Raw genomic sequence first — 24,190 nt, 5'->3', positions numbered from 1 at the left:
ACGTTGCATTGTATTCAAAATGGCCAGCAGGATGGAACAGGTAAGATACTGAATGTCCTGGGCAAGCCAATGGAGAGGCTGGTAAAAAGTTCAATTATTAAGGGCTGAATGTGGTACTCTAGAGGACACTTTATAGAAAAGAGCTTTTTCAAAACAAGGATAATTGGTTTCAGTCTTTGAAGAGCTTACACATCAGACTGATAAAGACAACCCTGGAGATGCCATCAAAGTCCAAGCGGCATCATGCAGGGCTTCACTGACGTTGGGCTTTCCAAGCCCGTCTTTTGCAGTATTCCTAATTCCCAGGTGCAGTGAATGAGGACAGACACCAGCCCGTCCCGGTGGGCAGTCGCAGGGAAGCCCGGCCGCCTTACACCGTCTCAGTTAAAGTTTCACCGCTCTCACTCAGCTGTGCGGCGAGTTCTCCAGTGATCCGAAGGAAAAACTACCAGGGCCTGAAGGCAACCAGCGGACCGACAAAGAGGCTGCAGTTGCCAGTCAGGCGGTAAACCTGGAAGTTTGGAACTGGAAGAAGTGGAAACGTGATCTGACGGCGGTGGGGTGGGAAGGGGCCGTTTCCAACACAACCGCCGGAGACAATCCCCCGGGTGCCGGAGGAGGGGAGCAGCCGGCCCGTCCCTCCGCGCCTCGGTGAGGGGGACAAGGACAAAAGAGTAGCGGCGGGCTAGGCGGCAGCAAGGTCCCCTGGCAGCCCCCGCCCCTCACAGCGCGGCCCCCGCGCTCCTCACGGGGCGGGCGGCGCCGGGGCGGGGAACGACCCCGTGCTGTGGGGCGGCGCGAGGCGTTCCCGACGGGAATGCTCGGCGGAGCGCCCGCGAGGGGCCGCGCGGGCTGCCGGCATGTCGGGGCCGCGCTGCCCGCAGTGCGCCCAGCCCTGCGTGTCGCCGCGGCTGCTGCCCTGCCTGCACTCGCTGTGCGAGCCCTGCCTGCGGCGGCTCGGGCCGCCGGAGGGGCCGCCGGGCGCCGCCCGCCCCGTCCTGTGCCCGGTGTGCGACGCCGAGCTGTCGCTGCCGGCCGGCGGCGTGGGGCAGCTGCCCCCCGACTGCCTGGCCGGGAGCCGCGGCCGGGCCGCGGCCGGGTGCGACCTCTGCGCCGACGGGGCGGCGGCCGGGCGGTGCCTGAGCTGCGGCCTCCGCCTCTGCCGCTTCTGCTGCCGGGCGCACAGGTGAGGGGCGGCCCGGGCGGGGACACCGGCACACCGCGGCTGGGGGGCGGCGGGAGGGCGCAGCGGGCAGGGACCCACTCTGGGCGAGCCAGAGCAAGAATTGGCGCGTCTCCCGGTTTTTACCCACCGCTCACCACCCCTGCCCAGAGGATGTCCGCAGGGATGCTCTGTACTCGGGTGGGGACAAGCAAGCTGCTAGCATAGGATCTTAGAATATCTGGAGTTGGAAGGGACTCCACAAGGACCATGGAGTCCAAGTCCTGGCTCAAGAAAGCCCCAGGAATCTCATGAGCCTGTGAGTGTTGTCCAAACACTTCTTGAACTTCCTGGGAATAGATCCATCAGCCATGTTATTGTCCATTGAGTCAAAAATCAAGCCACTCTTTGCCTGTAATGGTGTCCACATGCTGGTTAGCATCACACTTTAGTGTCACTGGGTAAAAGGCTTGGGTATGGGCAGGTACTACCAGGACAAGAGCCTCACATGCTGTACTGTCCCACTTTGGAAAAGACATCTCCCTGAGGAAAAGGGGAATATCAAATTGCTCTCTCCACCTGCAGGACCATTTACTGTGTGTAAAGGCACCCTTAGGCAAACTGAAAGTCCTGTGAAGTCCTGCCTAGTGTGGTTGCTACCTGCTGATGATCAACCCATGTGCTTGCCTGATACTTGCTGTAGAATTATTGCAGAAACAAGAGGTAACTGCAGCTGAGTTAGGAGTCGAAGAGGAGAGGAGTGCAGTGGCCTGTAAACCAGGCAGAGGACAGACAACACTACAGAAGAAAAGTGATGTAAAGCCTGAGTGGCCTTTTGAAGCAAGGAGGTGACAGGCAAGGTCAGAAAAACATCCAACAGCACAAGCCAGGGAAGCCTCAGCCTGGGTTAAGCAACTCAGCCTGTTCCCTCCGTGTTTGCTGCTCCTTTCTGCTTGATTAGCAAATTCTTTCCCCAGGAGGAACTGAGACATATTCCTCCCTGCCCTGCCCCCCTGCACATACTGGTGCCTGTGGTGAAAATAGTTTAGGCTCTTAGTTACCTTTCCACTCCGAGTGTAATTTTTGGCATACCATTCCGATTAGCTAATGCCTCCGTACCCCATGGAGCTGCTGAAGAGTGATAAGAGACCTTGAATAGCAGCCTGCTGCTCTGCCAGGGATAACTGCAGGAGGGAGAAAGCAGCAGAAAATTTGTCCCTGTGACCCTATAGTACTTACTGCTTTACCCTATAGTATGTCCCACTTCCTATAGTATTTACTGCTATCATTTTTTCACCCCACTGGCATCTACACACTCTCACTTGTTTTAGTTGATATCAGAGCAGAACAAGGGCTAAGGAAAATCATTTTGAAAGGATTTCCTGGTGTTGTAGGGAAGGTTTCTATGGTTCTGAGTGGCATGGTTGTGCTCCTTGGGACAAGTGAGAGAGGTCTTAGGCTGAAGTCACGCAACACTGGAAGGCTTTGAAAATGTGGTTGACCTAAGGGAGGTTAGTGGGAAGCAAAAGGAGAAGCGTAAGAGCCTGTGGTGAGGTTGCTTTGTGTTACCAGAGCAACTCAGCAGAGCTTGGTCCTTGGAGTATGTCTTTGGTTATGGCTTGGAGCTCCCATTGCAAACTACAAGTCATTAGTGCAGGAGACAAGTAAGGAGAGGGGGGTTTTACATCCTTCTCAATAACTAACTCCCAGTGTCCAAAATAGCAGAGAATGGAAATATTCTAGTGCTGCCTTGTGACATGGTAGATATCTGGGTTATAACAGGTTCTTTGTGTCCCATGCTTGGTCTCTTCTAAGCAGGACCTAACCTGGCAAGCAGAAGGAAGCCGAGTTTGACTTTTGAAATGTTAAATGTTTTACTGCTGGATTGTCTTCTGGCAGTGGCCTGAACTAGATTTTCTCCTAAGGGATATTAGAGCTCACTTGCCTTGTGTCTGAAATCTGTGCTGACCATGCAGTCAGGGAGGCTCCAGGAGCTTCCTCCTTTGTGTGGAGCCTATTTCTCAGGAGAGCACAAGTCCTTTTGGGGAATTTCAGTGGAGACAAGAAGGAGCAGTGCACACTACAACTTGCAGCCCGTTGCAAATAGGCATTTGCAAAGGGTCTCAGTTTTTGTGTTTTGTATCCACCATGCATAAAGTGATTGGTGTTTGCTCCTGCCTAGGAGACAGAAGAAAACGGCCTCCCATGCTGTGACAGAGCTGGAGAACACCAAGGATTGCAGCCAGGCCGGGAAGCCTCTCCTGTGCCCCTCCCATCCCACAGAGGAGCTGCAGCTGTTCTGCGAGCAGTGTGACCAGCCTGTGTGCCGGGACTGCGTTCTGGGCAGACACCGCCAGCACCCCTGTGACTTCACCGCCAATGTCATCCACAGGCACGGGGACGCCCTGCGGGAGCTGCTGAAGAGCAGCCAGCAGCACATGGACACCCTGGAGGATGTGCTGAGCCAGGTGGATGAGATGGGCAGCGCTGTCCGCAGTCGCGCAGAGGCTGTGGCCGCAGAGATCTGCCTGTTTGCCAGGGGCTACGTGAAAGCGATTGAAGAGCACCGGGACCGGCTGCTGAAGCAGCTGGAGGACTTGAAGGTGCAGAAGGAAAACCTGCTGCACTTGCAGAAGGCCCAGCTGCAGCAGCTGCTGCTGGACATGAGGACAGGCGTGGAGTTCACAGAGCACTTGCTGATGAACGGCTCAGATGTGGAGATCCTCGTCTCCAAAGGGGTGGTGTCCAGCCGTCTGACGAAGCTCAACAGCGTTGCTTACAGCACCCACCCCAGTGTGGATGACAGGATCCAGTTCTCCCCCCACGAGAGGGCAGGGCAGTGTTGCGGCTATGAAGTTTTTGGGGCCATTCTCAATAAAGTGGTTGATCCGGCCAGATGTACCCTGCATGGGGAAGGTAATGGGGTGCCGTACAGCAGCTGAATGGGAGTGCACTGCTCCCTGAAGTGTTACCCCTCTGCTTTCTGTACCCATGTGGTGTGCAGCTTCTGGCACTGTTGGCTGCCTGCTGTCCAGACATTGACCAGGGCAGAGGAAGAGCCCCAGCAGTGGTTGCACTGCCTGCCTATGGGAGCTGTGCTGGGCAGGGAACCAGGCAGCTTTTCTCATCCAGATGTGCAGAGCATATGGCACTGCCCTCCACAACATCACCAGCCTCAGCATGGGGCTGAGGCATGAGGAGGGCTTACTCAGGGGATAGGAATGGCACCTGCAATAGCAGGACGTGATGATTAGCTGATGGTCCAAGCTGTTCTGCAGCATGAGCCCAGGAGGATCCCCTTTGTGGCTCATTAAGTTTTTCCCATTACAGCTTCTGCTGAAATTGCTATAGGAATACCTGGCAATACCTTGATGGTTTTATGGATATTTGCTCGCTAAGGACTTGGAGCTGGGCCAGCAAACAGATAATGTTCAGACCATCCCACAGAGTACAGCCAGCTCTGGTCAGTGATGGTCTGTGCAGGGCAAATGAGTCAGACCCAGAGCTTGTTCGATCCCTTCCATGCCAAACTGTAGGTGTTGAGTTCTCTGGGGCACAGTGTGGTGCTGTTCCTTCTTCCTCTGGGTTGTGTGGTGCATCTTGAGGCCTTCTGGGAACATGCCAGCTGGGCTTAGAGTGACAGGCAAAAAGACCCCCGTGGACGTCTCTCAGAACCTGTGGCTTCCACTCTCTCCTGATAGCCAGTTGTATATTGACTTTTCCCTGTGAATTGACAGACCTGTACACCCAGAAGCAAAGTCCTGGCTGTGCTCTGATGGGGCTGCAACTCTGCAAAATAGGTGGGAGGTGTCAGTTATGGCTTGACTTGAATCCTTTGTAGTTCTGTTTCCTTCTGGTTTGGTGTTTGTTTTTTCCCCTTTTCCCCAGATCTCCACAGTGCCCGTCAGAACCAGCTGAGTGGCTTTACCCTGCTGTGCAAGGACACTACAGGGGAGCGCATGGGGCGAGGAGGAGAGGCTGTGCGGGTCACCATCACCCACAAGGACAAGAGGGACTGGTGGGTATTTCACCCAAGAAGTCCCTGGCTCAGCCTTTCTGCCTCCCTTATCCTGGCTCCCTGCTTGCTTAGCCAGGTGGGAGGATGTGCTTCACCATGTGGGTCAGAATCTGTAGAGGAAAAGGCACTACTCTTTTTCCCACAGTGCTTCCTTGTGGTTGTGTTTGGCTGGACAGTGCTGAGATTTGTATTAAGTCTTTGAGTGATTTGAGCTTCTTAAAGGATTCAACTCCTTGTGTGTGTTGCTAGGCAGAGGGAGCTGTTGTTCCTTCTCACGCCTCCCAGCAGACACCTGGGGCTCCTGCTTTTGTTAATGCCTCATCAGCGTAAGTCATTGCAACCCCTGTATGACAGTCACAAGTCAGACTGTTCACCAGCACCATGAGCCTCTGACAGCTGATGGAAGTGCCTTCTTCATGTTCTGGAGAAAGAATCTGTGTTGTGCTTTCATCCTTTTTCCTGTAGTTGCAAGCATTGAGTACTGTAACACGTTTGAAGGTTTTCTAGCAAAACCAGGAAAGGCTGCTCTTGAGCTCCTCAGTGTTTCCACAAGGAAAATGACCAACCAGAAAAAAATTACAACTTTTTCTAAACCACACTTGTCACTAAAGAGTAGCCAGGCACAAAAGCAGACCCAGTTGGGGGTTAGTTCTTAAGACAAACATCTATTGTTTTATAGTAGCTGGAACCAGATGCCAGCATTAATTTGTTCCAGGAACGCTCATGATGGGATGACCAAATGAAAAAAAGGGAAAGGATGCTAAAACCCTTTGCTACATTGACAAAGCACACAGAAGCAGTGCTGGCTGCACAATGCTTATCAATAGAGCATTATTGTCCAAGAGTATTGTTTCAATATACCTTCTTTCCATAAATGCACCTGTAATGTAGGAAGGTGCATGCCCGAGGGGTTTCTGGATTTCTCTTGGTGGGTTAGAGGTCGCTGTAGCCACATTAACTCCGTTTCTTGCTCTTGGCTGTATGCTGTTGCTACATGGGTTGCTGAAAGCTGTCTGGCTTTGCTTTGAGGCACAACAGCTGCAGAAGAGTATGAAGTATCACCACACAGTTCATGGCAGGAAATTATGTAGGCAGCTGTATTGATGTGAAGTGTTGGGGGTGGGGAATACAGATTATAAACTGTCATGTCGTGGGGCCCAGGAGACTAATTCGTGGGGATTAGCAAGAACACCTTCCTCTACGCAGATCTGTCTGATAATTGTCTGTGAAAAGCTTTCCATCTTTCTGTGGAGCAGGCAGTTTATCCTCCAGTAACCAACTGAGGCTTTCTCTCTAGCACTCTGTTCACCAGAATTCCCTGTGAAACACAAGGAGCTTCACGAGGAAAAGGTAGAGTTTACCAGCAGGGCCCTAGAACTCTTCAGCATTGAAGGGAAGAGTTGGGGTCAGTGCAGTTGGGAGAGTGGTTAAAGTTATTCAAACCTACCCTATTATATCCTGTCTTCTTAATAGGTTTTTCTGTAGGTAACTGCTTGCTGAAGCTGTGAATTTACCCATTTCTGTGGGCTCTTATCTGATGGGATAATCTGAGTTGTAAGTGTGCTATGTGTCATCTTCTGCCTTTTCAGTGTGCAGGATGCTACAAATCCTTGCAGTGCAACTGGCTTTGTGTGGCTTCCTTTGTGTGGTAATTGCAGCTTCCAGTAGCAGGGGTGTGTGAAAGCCACTCTAGGCCAATCTAGACCAAACTCTGGTTTTCATTTAAAGCAATTTTCTGCCAGTCAGTGACCTCTTGGGTTTCTCTCCACTGTCCACAGTGCAGTCAAGCCAACAGTGTGTGATAATGGTGATGGGACCTACTGTATTTCCTACAGCCCTGAGGAGCCAGGCTTGTATGCTGTCTGCGTCTGTGTGAAAGGGCAACATGTGCAGGTAGCATTTCTTGTTTCTCTTGCACTGCTTCTTCTTTACCTACTTTTCTTAGGTATTTGTTTCAAATCTGTCTAAGGATTATTTCTACCACATAGCAGTTCAAGGCTGGGCTTAGTGATCTGTGACTGACAGGGTCACCCAGATGGTGTCTGAGAATGCAGACACATCTGACAGCACCCACTGCAGCAGCCTCTCTGTTTGCTTGTCCTCTGCAGGGCTCTCCCTTCACTCTGATGGTGAAGCACAAGTTCCGTGAGCACCGGGGGGTGTTTCACTGCTGCACGTTCTGCTCCAGCGGAGGCCAGAAAGCCGCTCGCTGTGCCTGTGGTGGCACCATGCCAGGTGGGTGCTCAGCTCTCCCCATGCTGCTGGGATCAGGAGGATTTGTTGCACTAGGTCCTCCGTAGTGGATAGAGGTGGGAGGAGATACTCTCACCCAGCTCCCACCTTGGACATGCACCAGGAATGTGGTCAACTGTGCATATGCCTGCTCTGGTGGGGTGACTACAGCAAGGTGAAATGCAGCAGGACACACTAAGGGGCTTTATGGCACATCCCATAGACAGAGACCTGCACCAGCTGTGCAGGAGGTGGAGCAGGGCACCTCAGCCTTTCAGCCCTTCTGAGTGAGGCTGAGCAGCATTGCACCTACACTGTGCCTGTTCCAGGAACACATGTTTGCTGGCATGTTGGGAGCTTGTGGGCTTGTGTCACACAGTGACCAATTCTGGAGAAGCCTCACTTCATGTTTAGGACAAGAGTTCAACTCCCTTACTTGTTTAATCACAACCATCTTCCCTGTGCTTCACCTGCATGTGTCATCATGTGTTTTGTGTGTTTTAGGATAGAACTGACCTCTTCCTTTTTCTGTGCTTGATCTGTATCTTTGGCCATAGACACAAGCACTTGGCGTGGGGTTTTGGATGCCCCTGTATTGCTTTATTCAACAGGCAAGGGGACAGAAATCATCACCTTTCTCCAGCTGTTGAGTCTCCAGACAGTTTATGGAGTTCTGGCAATTTTGGCTTTGAATATGCTGTGTTCTCATCAGCACATTTTAGAGAAGTCCTGGGGCCAAAGCCTACAACACACTGGGATTTTCTGGCCCACTTTGGGTTGAGCTGCTGGTGCCTCTTCTCTTGCAGGTGGGTACCAAGGCTGTGGCCACGGACACAAAGGTCACCCTGGCTGCCACCACTGGTCATGCTGTGGACAAGTGAAGGAGAGCTCAGAGTGTTTGTGTGGGCCGCCCAGTGACACCTCACAGAGGAGTTTGCTCAGGACAGTGGCACTCTGAGCAGCCAGGTGAGCTCCTGGGAGTCCAGGTGCTGCTGCTGGCTGCTCCAGGAGCACAAATGATCCATGAGGGTCCATATGATTGATCCCTGCATAGCCTTGCTGCCAGCAAACAGCATGATGGGTGTGAGTTGAGAGAGGGGGGATGAGGGAAAATAAAAACCGTGCCTTATGTTCCACCCAGGGGCGTGTATGCAAAGTTATTTTGTGCTCAAACAGGACCAAATTCTGGGAATTGTACTGCTGCCTACGCTTCTGAGGACTTGTGGCCTGTGAGGACATACTCTAAGGGGAAACTCATTCTGAGCAGTAACCTCACAGGAGGGTCAAATGTGTCCTATTTTGCAAGGTCAACAGCCTCTGCTGTCCTTCTTGGTGAGGTTAAAGCTGCTCATTGGGGCCTTTCCAAAGGGTTTATCATCATGCCTTGGAAGGGCTTGGCAACCTTAATATGGCTTCTGCCTCCCTGCTGGATATGCATCTGGATTCCAGCCTTGAATGTGTGCACATAGCACAGTCATGCTTCTGGGAGCTGCTCTTTGTTTGCAACTCCTACACTTCCTCCAGGTATACTGTAGTCTCATTATACCCTGACTGCAAAGTACAGGCAAGGTGAGTTAGTAATGTGTCTGAAGGAGGGCCCAGAAAACCTCCTGGCACTGATAGGAACAGGAAATGGAGTGTCATTCACCTGGTCTGTTTTATGTGGGACACAGTGCTGCTGGGGGTGGTGGGGGAGCCAGGGCAGTGCCCAGCTCACCAAGGGAAGATCTGGGGGCAGTTTGAGCATGAGTAGGAGTCACAGACACAAATTTGCAATTGTCTGTCCAGAGCTGAAGCACAGGAGATGGAACACAGCAAAACTGGATTTCGCTTGTGCAACCTTGGCAAGGCATTGACCAACCCATAGTTGGGGAAATGGCATCTGTGATGAGGAAGAAGAGGCACTCCCCTAGAAGGGCAGTTGCCACCCTGCTGCCATCTGCTTGCTTGGGTGAAGCAGACACCCTGAATACCTTCCTTTACAAAACACATTTCTGTCAATGAGACTGGGAACACCACTGCCCTGAGGGTAACCTTGCCAGTAGGTGTGTGTGGCTAGGGGCTCCTAATTCTGCCTGAGGAGCACAAGGTCCCACTGTTGGTCACTCAGGGAGAGGAATGCTGTTCCACTGTCAACAGCAGGGACTGGGTCTTGCTTTCTGCATTATGGCAGCTGGCTTGCAAGTAGTAGAAACCTGGACTATCTATTTGTTTGCTCAGCCTTAGAAGTCTCTCATTTGTTGTTTGTTCCTCTTAAAAAGCCAGTTTTGAAACTTCTTCCCAGCAAAGGAGATAGATATCCTTATGCAAATGCTGTTTATAACTTTCCATAAATCATCCAGAAAGCTTCCCTGTCAAACAATCAGGGAAGGCTAGACAGTTTAAATCTCCAAGTCAGGCAATTTAAGGTTGCTGAGTCTGAAATTTCAAAGCAAAAGTTTAGTTTGAGTTGGCCATTAATGTAACAAATAGTAGCTCATTCTCATCCTTACTATATACAGAGTCAATGCTTAGTGCAGAATGTGATGTAAACTAAAATGCTTAAATTTTTGTGTCTTTCTAATTCTTTCCCCCCACCCCTTAGGTGTGTTTTTTCTTTTTTTTTCTCAGAGCCTCCATGCTGTCTTGCAGAGGGAACACATAAGGACAGCACTACCTTCTAGGCACATAATTTCTGACTAAAAACATCTTAGTCCTCTCAGACAGAGGAATGTGTTTTCTCTTGGTGTTAGGTATCCCTTACACACCCTGTCGCTGATGTTTTCCAAGAAGCTGTTTGTCAGAATTACACCAATGAAATTTAAACCCTTCATGGAACTGCAGCTCTCCACCTAACATGGGCAGAGCAGTTTTTGAACAGCTTGGGTCAGGTTCTGGTATTGATTTTTTTCTTTTTGTTAGACTTGAAGGCCCAGTTGGTCCCAGGGATTAGGAAGTATTGGCCAGCTACCACTGTGTGCTTGATGTTGGATAAAAGACATTTAATGACTTTAGTCACTTTGGGGGGTGGGGAGGGACTAGGTCAGAATTTCCTCCCATTATTTGACAGCAGCCTTTGCCCTCAGTCTTTATAATTCAGAGTACTTTGCAAATGAATACATCCTTCTGATCTTCTGGAGTCTGATATTAGACCCCAGCGTTCATTCCCAAGATAGGCTTCCAGTGCTGTGTTGGTAAACACCTGGGTCAGGAGGTGCATTAGGAAGTGTAGTTAGTCTGCTGAGCTATATGATGTTATTTCTGCCCAGCTGGTCCTTGAGGTAATAAAGGTATTTTCAAGACAGACGTGAATGCATTGCTGACAGAACTGCACTGGTAGATAGTGATTTATTTTTTTTTCCCAGGACAAAAGTTCTTGATAAAATTGCCTGTCTCCAAAATTTGGGAAAAAAATGAACATGAGGAGGAGCTTTTGGACTCAAGAGAAGAGGATTTACTCTCTCAATAGGGAAAACAGTGTAGCTAGAAGAGAAACCATGAAGAACAAGAGACTGCGGTAAACCTGGAAGGATGCCTGGAGCCTGAAAGCCTCCGTGTAGGGTGCTTCCAGAGTCAGGCTCAGGCTAAGGTACCTCTCCTTTGAGAGGCAAACCACGCTGGTGACACGACTGCGCTTGTGCCACCAGTGTGTATTTTGTCCCAGAAGATCTCGGGAGCAGAGCATATTCTGGCTCAGATGGGCTTCTTTTTCCCAAAGCAGAAGGTGATTCACGGGGTGCACCACCTGATGGGAATACCATGTCAGGACAGATCCACATGCAGTGTGGAGGACTTTGTGTGTTTGCAGCCCAGGGTGGCTCAGCACCTCCCTCTTTTGAGAGGTGAGAGCTTGTTCTGAGTGCTGCTGCTCTCAGCTTCCCTTCACAGGTAGGTGAAACTGAGGACAGATATTGCCAATAAGGCAATGTCAAGTTTTCTTCCTTCCAAATCGCTTGCATTCTCATTTGTGGTGCTTCTCAAACATCATTGTTACAGATGTGGGATCATAAGGCTGGAAAGATGTCCTACACTTTGGGTCAAACCCCGAAAAAAGCTTTCATCCCTTTCAGTTTACTGGCTGCCTACATCTCTGTGGAATGCTCTGTGAAACTTGGCTACTGGTCAGCTTGCCACAACTCCATCTTCTCCTTCACTGGTAGCTCCTGCAGCATTCCAGTGACACTGAAATAAGGTGTGAATTTCCCATAAGCAGGGGAACTCTTCTGTAGACTACCACCAGCTGCTGGGCCCAGCAAAGCTGGTGGCACTTTGTGCCTGCTGTTGCCTTCTCCTCAGAGAAGGCAGCTGATGTGTCCCAGGTGTTTACCAGCTCTCACAGACCATGTGGGACCAGATCCTGCTGTCACATTTGGTTGGATTTGCTAATAAATTCAAGATTGGTAGGAGCTGGGCAAATCATGTAGTCACAGACCCTTGGTTTCTTTGGGAAGTATCCTGAACACCTCTTGGGTTTTTTTTTTTTTTGCAGTGTGAGCATACAGACAGGAGTAGGCTCCAGCATGAGCTGCTCAGAAATGAATGTGGTGTTGCCCTGGGGAACGGGACTTGCCTTGGTCCTGCTGGGGCTGCCTGTGCCCAAGAAGCAGTCATGTTTTTCCAACATGGAGGTAACCTGATTGTTGACTGCAGTGGGGTGTGCTGTGGCTGACCTGGAGTTAACTGGAGTGGAAAGGGAACACCTTGTTTGCGCACTGCACATGCAGCTGTAAATCAGGTGTCACCACAGCCATTAATCAAGTGTCACCAAGGGCAACAGGATATTTCTCAATGTGCATTTCCCACCAGGCCACTGTGGCCTAGAGCTATTCTTAGCTTCTTGTACTGTATTGCTAAATTATGAGAAGCTTAATAATCAGCAAAATGCTAAAAAGTAATGAAGATTTTTTTTTCTGATTATCACCACTGACCAGTATTAATTGGTCTTGATTTTAACCTCTGGTTATTGCAGAGAAAGTAGTTTGGTTTTTTAGGTGCTGGACTGTTTCAAGTTCTTCTGGGCATCCTCAGCTCTGCATGGGAAAGCTGTTCACTCCCACTAACCATCCAAACTTGCTGGAGATAGCTACAGACTGTAAAAAATCCCCTTTTTCCCATCCTCCCCGGAACACAGTCCAGATGTCAGGGTACGCAGGTTCCTTTTCAGGAAACTGAACACGGTGGTGCAAGCTGCCTTCCCTTCTCTTTCACAACGTCTCTGCCCTTCTCAACCTGTTATGCTCAAGAGCTGCTCATCCTGCCCCCAGACTCATCTGAGACCAAGCCCAGAGGGAAAGACCTGCAGGGCCTTGCAGGTGCCAGTCTCTTTCCTTTACATGCTCCAAAGTGCACCACCCTGGCAGACCTAAGAGCAGCAGGAACTTGCCCTGGGGGAGGGTGAGAGGTTGTTTGGCCTGAAGGAGTTCAGTGGGATTGAACAGCAATCAGAAAACGGGCTGCTGCCAAACCTGTGTGGCTCTGAGAGCGCTGCTGAGCTTGTAGGAGCCTCTTAGCCCAGCACAGAGAGGCAGGGGAGACTGACAGTGCAAATGGGGCCAGGAGGGGGACCCTCAGGTGAGACGTCTCTACCCAGTGCCAAGAAAGTGGTCGGAGATTTTTGTAGGGAGACCTGAGGTAGTCCTGGTTATGACACAGCCCTTCAGTGATGGACACTTGTGCACTCAGATCCCAGGATTAGCTGGCTACCAACAACAAGCTGTAATATTTTTTGTCTTAAATAAGACATGTTTCTTAAATGGATGTGTAGGAGGTCTCTCCTGTCGCCCCTGTGTCTGACCAGGCCTCCCTGCTTATGACTGCCCTGGGGGTGGGGGGAGTTGAGATGGTCAGAGTTTCCTCATTCCTGAGAGTTCCGTGCTTGAGCTCACCACTCCTTAGCTGCGTTCAGTTATTTAAGCAGGACAGCTTGGGAGGATATATCATGCAACAGACAGGGGCTGTGCTGAGCAGTGTGGGACCTTCAGGCACCTGGTGTTTGACTTGTCTCTGTAGATGCTGTGACCATGGCATCCCAAGGCCAGGTCCTTTTCTGGAGGTATGGTACTATCTGCACTTGCTTTGGCAGAGGGGAGGGAGGGAATTGCATTTTTCTGACACTTGGGATGTATCACCCTGCTGCCAGGAGCTCTCAAGAGAGCAGTTCTTTGCAGCTTGACTGTACTGCACTCACTGAAGCTACTTAAATACAGCTTGTTTTATACTATTTGTAAGGCCGTGTATGTATCACACGCCCATGTGTCGGTCATCAGCTGTAGTCAAGATGGAGATGCATGTCCTAGAACTCTGCATTTGCTAGAATTTGCTATCCCAGGGTTGAATGCTGTGGTGGATTGGGATGGAAATGCTTGAGGAAGGGTGTATTTCTGCTGTTGTATTTTGGGGGTTCAGTGGCTTGAGGAAGGCACCCCTCTGCTGGTCCTCAGAGAGTTGCTTGTGTTTCCATCACATCAGCTTCCTGTGGGGAGAAAGAAACTGCCCTCTAGAATTTTCCTTGCAGAAGTAAGAGCTGGGAAGACATTCTGAAAGTGTTTTGTGCCTCTCATTTCAATTACCCCATTTCCTTTAGAGCTATTGACTAAGTGCTGGTGAACTAAAGTTGGAAAAAGAAGTCATGAAAATATCTACCTTGTATCCTTACCTCCTGATTAGTTGAAAATAACCCCCACCAGATGGATTAAAGGGCAAATTTTTCATCCTCTAGTGAACGTGGACTGAGCTTTCATCTAAACCTCACTGCTTGAACAGAGACAGCAACAAGCTGTGTATTTCCATCCCAGGTGTGGACTTTCCAGGCTGGATGGATACAGAGGTTCCAGTGGTGTGTGAACAGTCCTGCTGGTATTTATTCTGTGAGAAAGCTTTCAGCTGTTACCAGTATCTGTCCCACTGGAGTGAAACAGCAGTGGGGAGAAGGACAGGCCACGTGTGAACAGAAGAGACCTCACACATGAACCTTGCCACATGGAGCATCAAGGAAGAGCTAAATAGCAATATTATTTGCACCTTTTCACTGACAGAAGTAAGGTTGCCTGTAGACACAATGTCAGAGTGTAAATATTCCCTGGGCACTGTATTCCTCATGTGTCTGGAATGCATGCAGTATCCAGCTCTGTTGTTCTCGGGAGGCAGCCCAGCCAGCCTTTGTCAGGAAGATGAAATAACTGATGATTTGAAAAAATACTCATCTATACCTTGCTGCTCTGGAGACCTTCCTCCTGCTCTGCCAGTGCCTCTGTCTGCCCTGCCAGGCAGCAGCAGTTTACTGGGAGAAGCAGGCTTCCTTCAGGGACATTTGCTCTTCAGGCTAATCCTGAAATGGAGAAACAGACCAGAGAGAGGGGTGAATTTTCCAGGAAGTTTTAGAAAGGAGTGGGAGATTTCTGCTGATTTCAGGAAAAAAACAAAACCAACCAGGGAAACAAAACCAAAGCCAAAAATCCCCCCAAAAAACAACAACAAACCCCCCTGATGTGCTGAAGAAAGTTGGGTTCTGCAATCATCAGCTGCATATTGGATTAGAAACCCTTTTGTTTTGGGTTACCACTGCCAGTTCTTTTCCACAGTAAACTTTGCTATAAAGAGGAAGGCAAAGGACCCTCAATATCCTAATCTTCCATTTCTTTTGACCCTTTAAGCCCATTCCTATTGTAAACAAGGCAACCCCAACGAGGGAGTGGAACGATGCATCTGATTCCATCTTATCAGAAGGCTAATTTATTACTTCATTTACTATATTATAATTAAGAATATAGTAAATAAATAAATAAACTATACTATACTAAAGAATACAGAAAATATACTTACTGAATGCTGAAAAGATAATAATGAAAACTCGTGACTCTGGAAAGAGCCCCGACACAGCTTGGCCCTAACTGGCCAACGAGTCAAAACAATTCACACTGGAGTCCAATCAAACAATCACCTTGGGTGAACAATCTCCAAACACATTCTACATGAGCACAACACAGGAGAAGCAAATGAGATAAGAATTGTTTTTCTTTTCTCTGAGGCCTCTCGCTGCCTTTCAGCTTCCCAGGAGAAAACCCTTGGCAAAGGAATTTGTTCAGAGAATGTGAATACCACACAGTCCTGAGGGAAAGCTTAGTCCAAGTGGAGCTAGAGAGCTGGAGAATTAGGACTGGTGCCTATCACAGCCAGGCTGTGAGCCTCTCCCTGTCCTCGGGCTATGATCAGCAGCATTCAGGCAGGGAATGAATGGATTGGCACTGGGAACTGAGGGTGGTGTCAGGGCTCTGACTGGTGCAGCCTCAGCCACCCACATCAGTCTGTTTCTATGCCTCTAAAACACTGGAGGTACTAGGGGTGCTGATGCACAGAAAATTACTTCTTGCTTGAGAAGTGCTTGAACTGGACTGCTGCAAGACACAGCTACCACCAGCATGTGACTAGGATGCCAGGTTCCTCTCATTCACTCTGCACGCCAGATCCACTCGTTACACGGTGGGCACACAGCAAATGCTTGTAAGGATCTTGTGATTCCTGGATCTTGCAGTTTCTGCAGGGGAAGCTCCAGAGGGACTAATTTCTCCTTGTCCCTCACAAGGGATGTTGAAGTGGGCAGTGGCATCTGTATACCTAAAATTGCCGTTCCCCCTGTGACAAATGAGCAGTTTTTTTCAATCAGCCCTGCTGGTGCTCTGCAGCAGGGTGGGTAGCTGCTCTCTGGGTGCAAAGCCAGCAATGCTTTGCAGCCATGGGGGCAGGTGGCACCAGCACAAGACAAAAGAATTGGTGTGGCCTGTTTCTACTTGTTTGTGTTTGTCTGTGAGTAAGCTGAGGATGGTTTTGGACAGAAGGGTGTGAGGGCAGAGGTGGTGTTCAGGCCAGAGGGTCCTTTCAAGGACCAGAGGCAAGTGTGGTGGCACTTGAAGCATTCAGGGACTGCACAGGAGGACATCCTGGGCACTTGTCCCTCTGCCATACCTCCTAGCATTTACTGTAACCCTCTGGCAGCATCCCTCAACTCTGTGCAATTTCTTCTCTGCCTGTTCTTGGGAAGAGGGATTGTAAGATATGGGGATAAAGGTAAGTCACAACAGTTGTGAGTCAGCATCAGTCTCCATCAGTGTGGCTGCTGCTTGCTTTGTGATTCCCAGGTGTGAGAGCTGAGGCTTGTCATGACAATCTTGGCTGAGTTTATAGCAACTATCTCACTCTGGGATCAACTCCCAGGGTGGAAATTGGTAGAGCTCCTCAAGGAGATGGATATTATTCAGCGTACGTGAAACACTTGGCATCTTCCCCAGAACAGGAAAGCACAGGCTGTCCTATGGTGAGCCTGGCTGGGACCTTGAGTGACTCAGGATTGAGTCCCATGGGACATGGCAAGGCTTTGCTGAAAGCTGTCATGCTGCAGGATGCGCAGGAGCCATCAAAGTCCCCATCCTGCAGGCCCCCAGGGGAGGCAGTGCCTAGGTCCCCAGCTGCCTGGTGCCTATGGTTGGATGATATCCATGGCTTTTCTCACAGTAGGATCAGCTGTGATCCACCTTGAGGGATAGGTGGGGAACTGCTGTTCATCCCAGCCATGACTGAAAGCTGGTGTCAACAGGGAAGAAGCCAAACGTGACATCTCCTAACTCTGAGGACATCTAGGCAGAGTTTGGTATGGATGTGAATGTGTGAGCCCTTATCTGGAGGTACCACATATTTTGGTGAGAGTTCTGATCCCTTCTGGGGATGTGCAAGCTTACTCAGACAACTTCCCACTGGCTTTAAGGATGAGGATGCAAAGGAGACAATGGGGGGTCAAACAAGTCTGCAGCATCTCCCTTTTTCTCTATTCCCCCTTCTCTTTCTCCCTTCCCTGCTGTTCCCTGCGGGAGAGGCTTGTTTACATGATACAATTCTCTGGAGTTCCGTATCAGCCCTGTGATTGTGGCATCTGTGGAAACTGAGCAAGGCACAGATGCAGGCGCACATCAGGGGTGGGAGGAGTCCATGATTGTAGGGACACTGATGGACTGTCCTGTGGGAGGCTGCCCATCAACTTTGTGTTGGCAAAGTGTGCTGCAGACCAGTAAATGCTGCTGAAGCAGAGCAGCTGGTTTTGTGTGGGCGAAAGGACTGTGACCTGTCACAGCCTGCAGCTCTCTGGGCTTCTCTGTGAGGAGTCTCTGTGAGACTGCTGGGCACGAGCCCCAGGATATACCTGCGGATTTTGTGGGAAGCTGCTTCAGGGCTTGCTCCGTCTGGGAGCTGAGTTTGCTGCCACAACCCCTCAGTCCACAGGGAAATGTGCCTGTGGCCACATGACAGCTCCACTGGCTGTGGTGGGAGTCCATACCCAGCCGTGCTTCTGGGTCTGTCTAAGTTGGATTGTGCCGGAGAGGTTGTGCTTGGCGAGGCTGGAGCTGTGCTGATCCATGACATGCTGCCTTTCTTCTCCTCTGGCATGGCTGCTTCACCTGTGTGGCTTGGCAAGTGGTCCTCTCCTCTTCAGTCTCTCATTCAACAGCCTATTACCCATCTCCACATGGAGCATCCCAAATCCAACCAGCTTAAAAAAAATGGCCCGGTTTCCAGACCACTCCTGTACATTCCCTGCCTTGTACCTGGTGTCTCCTGAGCCCAGGGGCTTTGCTCACTCCCTGGTCACTCACAAGCACCAGCAGGGACTGCCTGACTTGCTTATGCACCAGGGAATGCAGAGAGAAGCATCCTGTACTGGGGCCAGCTGCCTGCTCTCAAAGGCAAAGCCTCCTGCTAGGAGATGACAAGGGCTGCTCACCTGAATGTTCATTGCTGCTGTGGTGATGTGCTTCATCCAAGCCTCATTCTGGGTCTGTGGCTCACCTGCCTCCATGTCCTTCCTGCAGACAGCTCTGCAGATGGATGGTACGGGCATGGGCTGTGAAGGAGGTGGGCTCTGTGCTAATGCTGTCCTTTCCTTTTTCCCCAATAGCATGACAACAGTCATTGTCCTCCTGGCTGCAGTGATTGCCCTGATCATTGGTTTTGGTGTCTCAGGTATGTGACCGCTCAGATTTCTTGCAGTTACTGGTGGGATGATGAACTTCTGCCCTGCCTCTACCTCTGTGTGTCCATCCTGTGCACAGGCTGCACGGGTGTGATCATGAGGTGTGGTCATGTGTGGAAGTGCCACCCACCACCGTTTAACAAAGGCTAGGTAGGTGTAGTCCAGCCTGTGCTGCTGGAGGTGTAGTGGTGTAATGTGGTTGTGATATTTTGTGAAAATCCCTTTGCTAGGATTTTCTTCTCCTGGGAAGCTGAAGGGCTTCTCAGCTTCAAGTGTAAACAATTTGTTATCTGCTGCTGTGGAATGCAGCAGGTGCTTCCTCGATTGGTCAATGGGGAATGTTTCTACTTAGTGGCCAGTCGAGGAGGCAGCAGCTCTTGGACTCTCTAGGAGACACAGAACTTTGTTATTCATTTCCTTTCTATTCCTGTCTCGCCTTCTGATGAATCTTTCTCTCTATTCTTTGTAGTATAGTTATAGTGTGGTCTTTTTAATGTAATATATATCATAATATAATAAACCAGCCTTCTAAAATAGAGTCAAGATCTCTCCTTCCCTTCACCAAGTCCTAACTGCCCTGAAGACCCATGGCAATAGTGTGTCAGCTGAAATTCCCTTGGGCTTGGAGCCCCAAACCTACACATAAAGTCCTGCACATTCTCTGCTCCTTCTCCTGGATAGGATGAAATGATGGGATGGTATTTCTTGTGAAATCAGAGAGCATCTGCCAGGATGGGGCACATTTCCCAGGTCCCTCAGAGACAACAAAAATGTGTTGCTTTGGTGTTGGCCAAAATACAGCTTCCTTGGAATGTGCTGAGTGAGAATGGGTAGGGAAGGGCGGCATGGGGAAGAGGGCCTGGCTCTGGGAATTCTCAGGCTTGCAGTTTAGGATTTCAGATGCTGACTTTTCTTAAATGAAAGAAAAATATTTGGATTTCAGTAAGGGGGAAAGAGCTGCTATTTCTCTGCCAGCATTATGCCTTCCAATCACATTTATATTGCATAAAGGAAGGTCCTGACTAAGAAAAGACATAAAAATCACGCTTTTCTCGCAGCTGCAAAGAGAAAAATCCCTGATACACATAAGCAAACAAGAAAATACACGTGAACTCTTCTCAAACAAGTGAGAAGAGCTACTTTTTGAAGCACTCTTTTGCTACAGAAATACTCCTGTGCTTTATCATGGCATGCAATCCACGGGAGCTGGCCTCTACTAGCAGCACTGGTAGCAGCCACTGGGGGCCTTGCTGTGTGCCAGTGACTGTTCTGCCTCAGGCTTGGTCCATGACAGCCACAGGGCAGTCTGGCCTTTCTCCAGGCTTGCTGCCTCACCTTTCTCCAGCCTCCTTGCTCTCTCCTTGCAGGAAAACACTCCGTCAATGTGATGACACGGACGTCTCCAGGGAACATTGGCCAGCGCAGCGTCCTGGGCTGCACTTTCCAGCCCGACATCCAGATGGACAGCATAGCAATCCAGTGGGCCAAGGAGGGGTTAGCTGGGCTGGTTCATGAGTTTAAGGGTGGGAAGGACCACCTGCAAGAGCAGGATCTGTCATTTCAGGGCCGCACGGCCGTGTTTGCAGACCAGGTGATCGGCGGCAATGCTTCACTGGAGCTGAGGGATGTGTAGCTCTCCGATGCTGGCACCTACCAGTGCTCTGTCACCACAGCCAGAGGGAGTGGGGCAGCGGTGCTGCACTACAGGACAGGAGGTGAGGGCTACAAGGAGCAAAATCCTGCTGCAAAATACGTGCTAGTGTGGCTTGGTTGGACCTACCTGTGCTTATGATGCTGCTACACCCCTGAGTAGGGTATATTTCTGGCTTTCACGGGGATATTTATGGCCTTAACCCCTCTTTTGAAATCCTTATTCCAGAAAAGGAATCTTGGTAACATGATAGCTTTTTCTCTCTAGAATTAGGAGATATCTCCAAGCAGAAGTGCTGCATAGTAAAAACTGTAGTGTATTTAACATATTTTTCTCAGTTTTTCTGAAGTATTCAATTTTTTAAAATTACTGCCAAGCAACAAACCTCTGATATCATAGCTACCTGAAACATTACATATTTACAAGAGTTGGTCCTCCAGGAGAGATCTGGAAACAACCTGGTCTTCAGCCTCTTCCAGTGAGATTAATTTAGCTGTAATATCAAGTCACCTCCCAAGAGGTCACCTCATGTTGAGACTGAGGGCCAGACTGCAGTCTTTGCACCCTCCCTCTCATCCCTGTGGCCAGAATTGCTGCCCTACAGCTCAGATGGGGTGAGGAAAAGCCCTCAAACCTCTCCAAGTGAAAGAGGGTTTTGGCTCAAGCCTGAGGGTTGCAAATATTCCACGGGGACTTTGTCCCCTATCCCTCCTTGAAACCTTGTAGCTCTGCCTACTTTTGTGTTGCTTGATTGGATGTTTAAAGTAATCCACACAGAAAAGGCATTAGAAAGAACATGTGAAATGTTGTAATGGGTTTTATTTCCAGCACGGTTGTAATACCTGTTCTGCGTGGAACGACAGACATGTTACTTTCAGCTGATTTTCTTGAGCTCATCCTTACACCAGTTCACCTCCAGGTCCTACCACCCAAAGCCAAAGTGGACAAATACTGAAGGCAACTGTCCTGTGCTTTGGCTGTGTAAGCCCTCCTTATTTCAGCTCTGCAGGGGATTACTCAGGAGAGAAAATGGCCTCAAGTTGCCCCAGGAGAAGTTTAGATTTAATATTAAGAAAAATTTGCTCATGGAAAGGGTTATCAAGCCCTGGAACAGGCTGCCCAGGGATGTAGTGGAGTCACCTACTATCCCTAGAGATTTAAAATACATGCATTTATAGTTATGGTATAGTGGAGGACTTAAAGCTGGTGTAACAGTTGGGCTTGATCTTAAAGGTCTCTTCCAACCTTAATGATTCTGCAACTCTGTGAAGCTGTAGGTGTTGGTCAGGCCACCTTCTCAGTGAGTGGGGAGGGTGAATCATCTTTCCCCCATTATTAGGAATAACTAAAAGACACTAAAACTGTGTCACGACCTCAGCAGATCCTGTCAAGCTGGACTGCCATGTCCTAGGAGTCCTTGGATCCCTTGTACTCATCCTCCATTGGCCCAGCCTGTACAGAGCTCTCTGTCTGAGCCTGTTTTTGGCTTGTCTCCAGGCAGTGCTGTGCTGCCAAGCAGCAAGCAGCCTAGAAATACCTGGGACTGGTAGATGCAGTTAGGTATTTCATGCCCAGTTCCTATCACTTGCCTTGTTTTGACTCTCTCCCTGTTTTCCCTCCCAAAGCCTTCAGCATCCCTGTGGTGCAGGTGGAGAACAGCAGCCATGGGGACACACTGCAATGCAAAGCCCCACGCTGGTTCCCTCGCCCTGCCCTGCACTGGACGGCCTACGGTGACACTGGGCAGCACCTGCCCCACGCTGCCAACACCAGCTACCAGCTGAACCCCGAAAACATCACTGTGAAGGTGGTTTCCCTCCTGCACAACATCACTGCTAATGCCACCTACACATGTGTGATTGAAAACAGCATTGCCAAGGCTGTGGTCAACATCAGAGTGACAGGTAGGGTTCAACAGCACCTCGAGACCACAGGCGGAGAGAAGAGTTTCAGCAGTGTTACTGGTGCACCAGGGGTTTCCTACAGTAGCTGTGTCAGGCAAGGAAGGGACTGAAAGCATGGCTAATCCAACCACTTCTCTGTCCCTTGGATGAATGAAAGGGTCTGTGTTTGCTCCTGCTGTCTCATATGCTTCTCGCCTGTTACCTTGGCTTGGGGACAGAACTGCCAGGGGACCAGGAAGAGGGACACACTTCAAAGGAGTGTATTGCCTGGATTGTTAATCCAAACCGAACCAACCAACCAAGCCCCACTTCTTTTGATACTTTCTTTAGCCAGTTAATCTTAGATTCCATTCGTGTACCAAGCCAACAGGCCCCTTTAGTGGTTATTGATGACAATACCTCTGACTCCAGCCCAATCCCTTTATTTAAAAAGCCATTTTACTCACAGAAAACCAAGCTTTACAAAGGTTCTGAGTGTCTTCTCCTGTTCTACATGAGAAAAGCCATAATGCTTCTACAGCCAGGACTTCATTGCAATTGGTCTCCAGTACGAGAGGCAGGGTGTATCTTCACCCATTTTAAGAAAAATGGGGCGGAATATATACACAATTTTTTTGTCTTGCCTGCTGTTTCCCTGTTCTGGTAGCCTCTCACAATTCTTCTGCTACAGATCTCAGCACTACAAAGGTGACCAACTTGCAGCTGGTGAACCTGAATGCAGAGTCAGTGTCATCATCCTTTCCAGCCTGTCGCTGGATGCTTCTGCTTCCCTTGTACCTGCTGTCAATATAAAGCCTCTGTAAAGGAATTGGAAACTCTGCTGGACCTGCAGGTAAGCTTGGGAAGAGAAACTCATAAATGTACAATATACAGAGGCCCTCTTAGGGAGTTTGGCTACAGCAACAGAGTTGGCTCTTGACTTTGGCTCTCAAGCCTGCCAGAATGAGAGTGCATGTCTTTCCCCTCTGCCCATCCTTTCCCCATCCCCACCTCTAGGTGGGACACGTGGCTTGTCCCTCCCACAGGCTTCTCCCATCACTTTCTGCAACCACAGAGATCCTTCTCTTGCACCAGCAACTGTCAGCTCTTACTTGTCCCCTCATTTTCTTTCCTGTGCACCCTCTGGACCTGGGCTGCAGTTCATGGCTGCAAGGCAGCACGGACTTTTTCCTCTTCCTCCCTGCTCACAAGACCTGCTAGAGTACAAGCCTTGCTTGCCCCCACTTTACTCACACAACTCCACAGTACAGTGTGGTGTTGCCACTGAATACTACAGACACCTTGAACGTGGCTAGAGGGAGCTGCCAGCCTGAGCAATTCCCTGCAGACCTGGAATAAAGAGGGCTTACACGGCCAAAGCACAGGACAGCTGCCTTCAGTATTTGTCCACTTTGGCTTTGGGTGGTAGGATCTGGAGGTGAACTAGTGTTAAGGATGAGCTAAAGAAAATCAGCTGAAAGGAACATGTCTGTCCTTCCACACAGAACAGGTATTACAGCTACGTTGATGGTAGGACTCACTTCAGGCTTTCCTCCCTCGGGGGCTGAGGGCTTTAGGAGTTCCTGCTAGTTCCAGAGTACACTGCAGTGCAAACATGAAATTAGCTGATTTTTCCTGTGTTGGTATTTCTTACCCACATCAACAACAGGATACTTTGATTGGCTTCACAAAAAGAGCAAGGAATGTGATAAGGAGAATTGCATAAAGGAAAAGTTCTGATTGTAGGACAAGATATGTTCCCTTGTTTGATCTAACACAGTGACCAGAACTCTGATCATGGGCAGAAGTTCAGACACAAACAGGAAAAGGGTTTCCCGCAATAGAGCTGAGAATAGCTCCTTCAGAGTACTAAAAGCAAGCAAATCTTAACTCCCCCCCAAACGGATTTGATTCACCCATCTCTTGTGACTCTCTGACTGTACTAATAAAACTGTAAATAAGAGAGGCAGTTAACCTTCATCTTCTTGGAATGCTAAAATCAAACTCCCCTGCTGAAAAAGATGTGAATGGCGGAACAGCGACGGGTTAGAAAACTGCCAGCAGGCTTGGAATATCCTGGCAAAGACAAACCACATCTAAAGTCCTGCATGAGGAGTGATGATTGCAGTTGTAATGCAAAATGAAACAGGAACAGATAAGCAGACAGCAAACTAACATACAGCATGAGGAGGAAAAGGAGACTAGTAAGATACTACTGGAAGCTTCAAGTTATTAAAGTTATTAAACC

General features: G+C 49.6%; 2 protein-coding genes across 5 annotated transcripts; both read left to right on the top strand.

Annotated features, from left to right (window-relative positions):
* Nucleotides 1-703: 703 nt before the first annotated feature.
* On the top strand, nt 704-21,818 carry TRIM45 (tripartite motif containing 45). 4 transcript variants are annotated; one of them, XR_005258769.1, is made up of 9 exons: nt 704-1,186; nt 3,345-4,078; nt 5,051-5,180; nt 6,959-7,073; nt 7,289-7,415; nt 8,219-8,378; nt 18,334-18,398; nt 19,973-20,123; nt 21,685-21,818. XR_005258769.1 is itself a non-coding variant. In XM_038152480.1 (7 exons), exons 1-6 carry the CDS (start codon nt 861-863, stop codon nt 8,368-8,370), a joined length of 1,584 nt encoding a protein of 527 aa, XP_038008408.1. In that variant the 5' UTR covers nt 704-860; the 3' UTR covers nt 8,371-8,378; nt 10,757-10,890. The 4 variants fall into 4 exon arrangements, 2 of the variants coding, with proteins under 2 accessions (XP_038008408.1, XP_038008418.1); XR_005258768.1 differs by lacking the exons at nt 19,973-20,123; nt 21,685-21,818 and adding an exon at nt 19,776-19,805; XM_038152480.1 differs by lacking the exons at nt 18,334-18,398; nt 19,973-20,123; nt 21,685-21,818 and adding an exon at nt 10,757-10,890.
* On the top strand, nt 13,341-22,789 carry VTCN1 (V-set domain containing T cell activation inhibitor 1). The gene is given in 5 exon segments (XM_038152510.1): nt 13,341-13,443; nt 18,334-18,398; nt 19,776-20,123; nt 21,685-21,963; nt 22,634-22,789. Coding segments are annotated over 5 exon segments (846 nt in total). The 5' UTR covers nt 13,341-13,411; the 3' UTR covers nt 22,756-22,789.
* Nucleotides 22,790-24,190: the final 1,401 nt, after the last annotated feature.

Source organism: Motacilla alba, chromosome 1 (genome assembly GCF_015832195.1).
Source record: "Motacilla alba alba isolate MOTALB_02 chromosome 1, Motacilla_alba_V1.0_pri, whole genome shotgun sequence".
In the NCBI taxonomy this organism is placed as follows: Eukaryota; Metazoa; Chordata; class Aves; order Passeriformes; family Motacillidae; genus Motacilla; species Motacilla alba.
This window is presented reverse-complemented; position numbering and strand designations above follow the sequence as displayed.

Bases quoted from the DNA above. Each gene is read 5' to 3' on its own strand.
- TRIM45 (XM_038152480.1), top strand. From the start codon at position 861: ATGTCGGGGCCGCGCTGCCCGCAGTGCGCCCAGCCCTGCGTGTCGCCG. The intron at 1,187-3,344 runs GTGAGGGGCGGC...GCTCCTGCCTAG, and splicing joins TTCTGCTGCCGGGCGCACAG to GAGACAGAAGAAAACGGCCT. The intron at 4,079-5,050 runs GTAATGGGGTGC...CCTTTTCCCCAG, and splicing joins ATGTACCCTGCATGGGGAAG to ATCTCCACAGTGCCCGTCAG.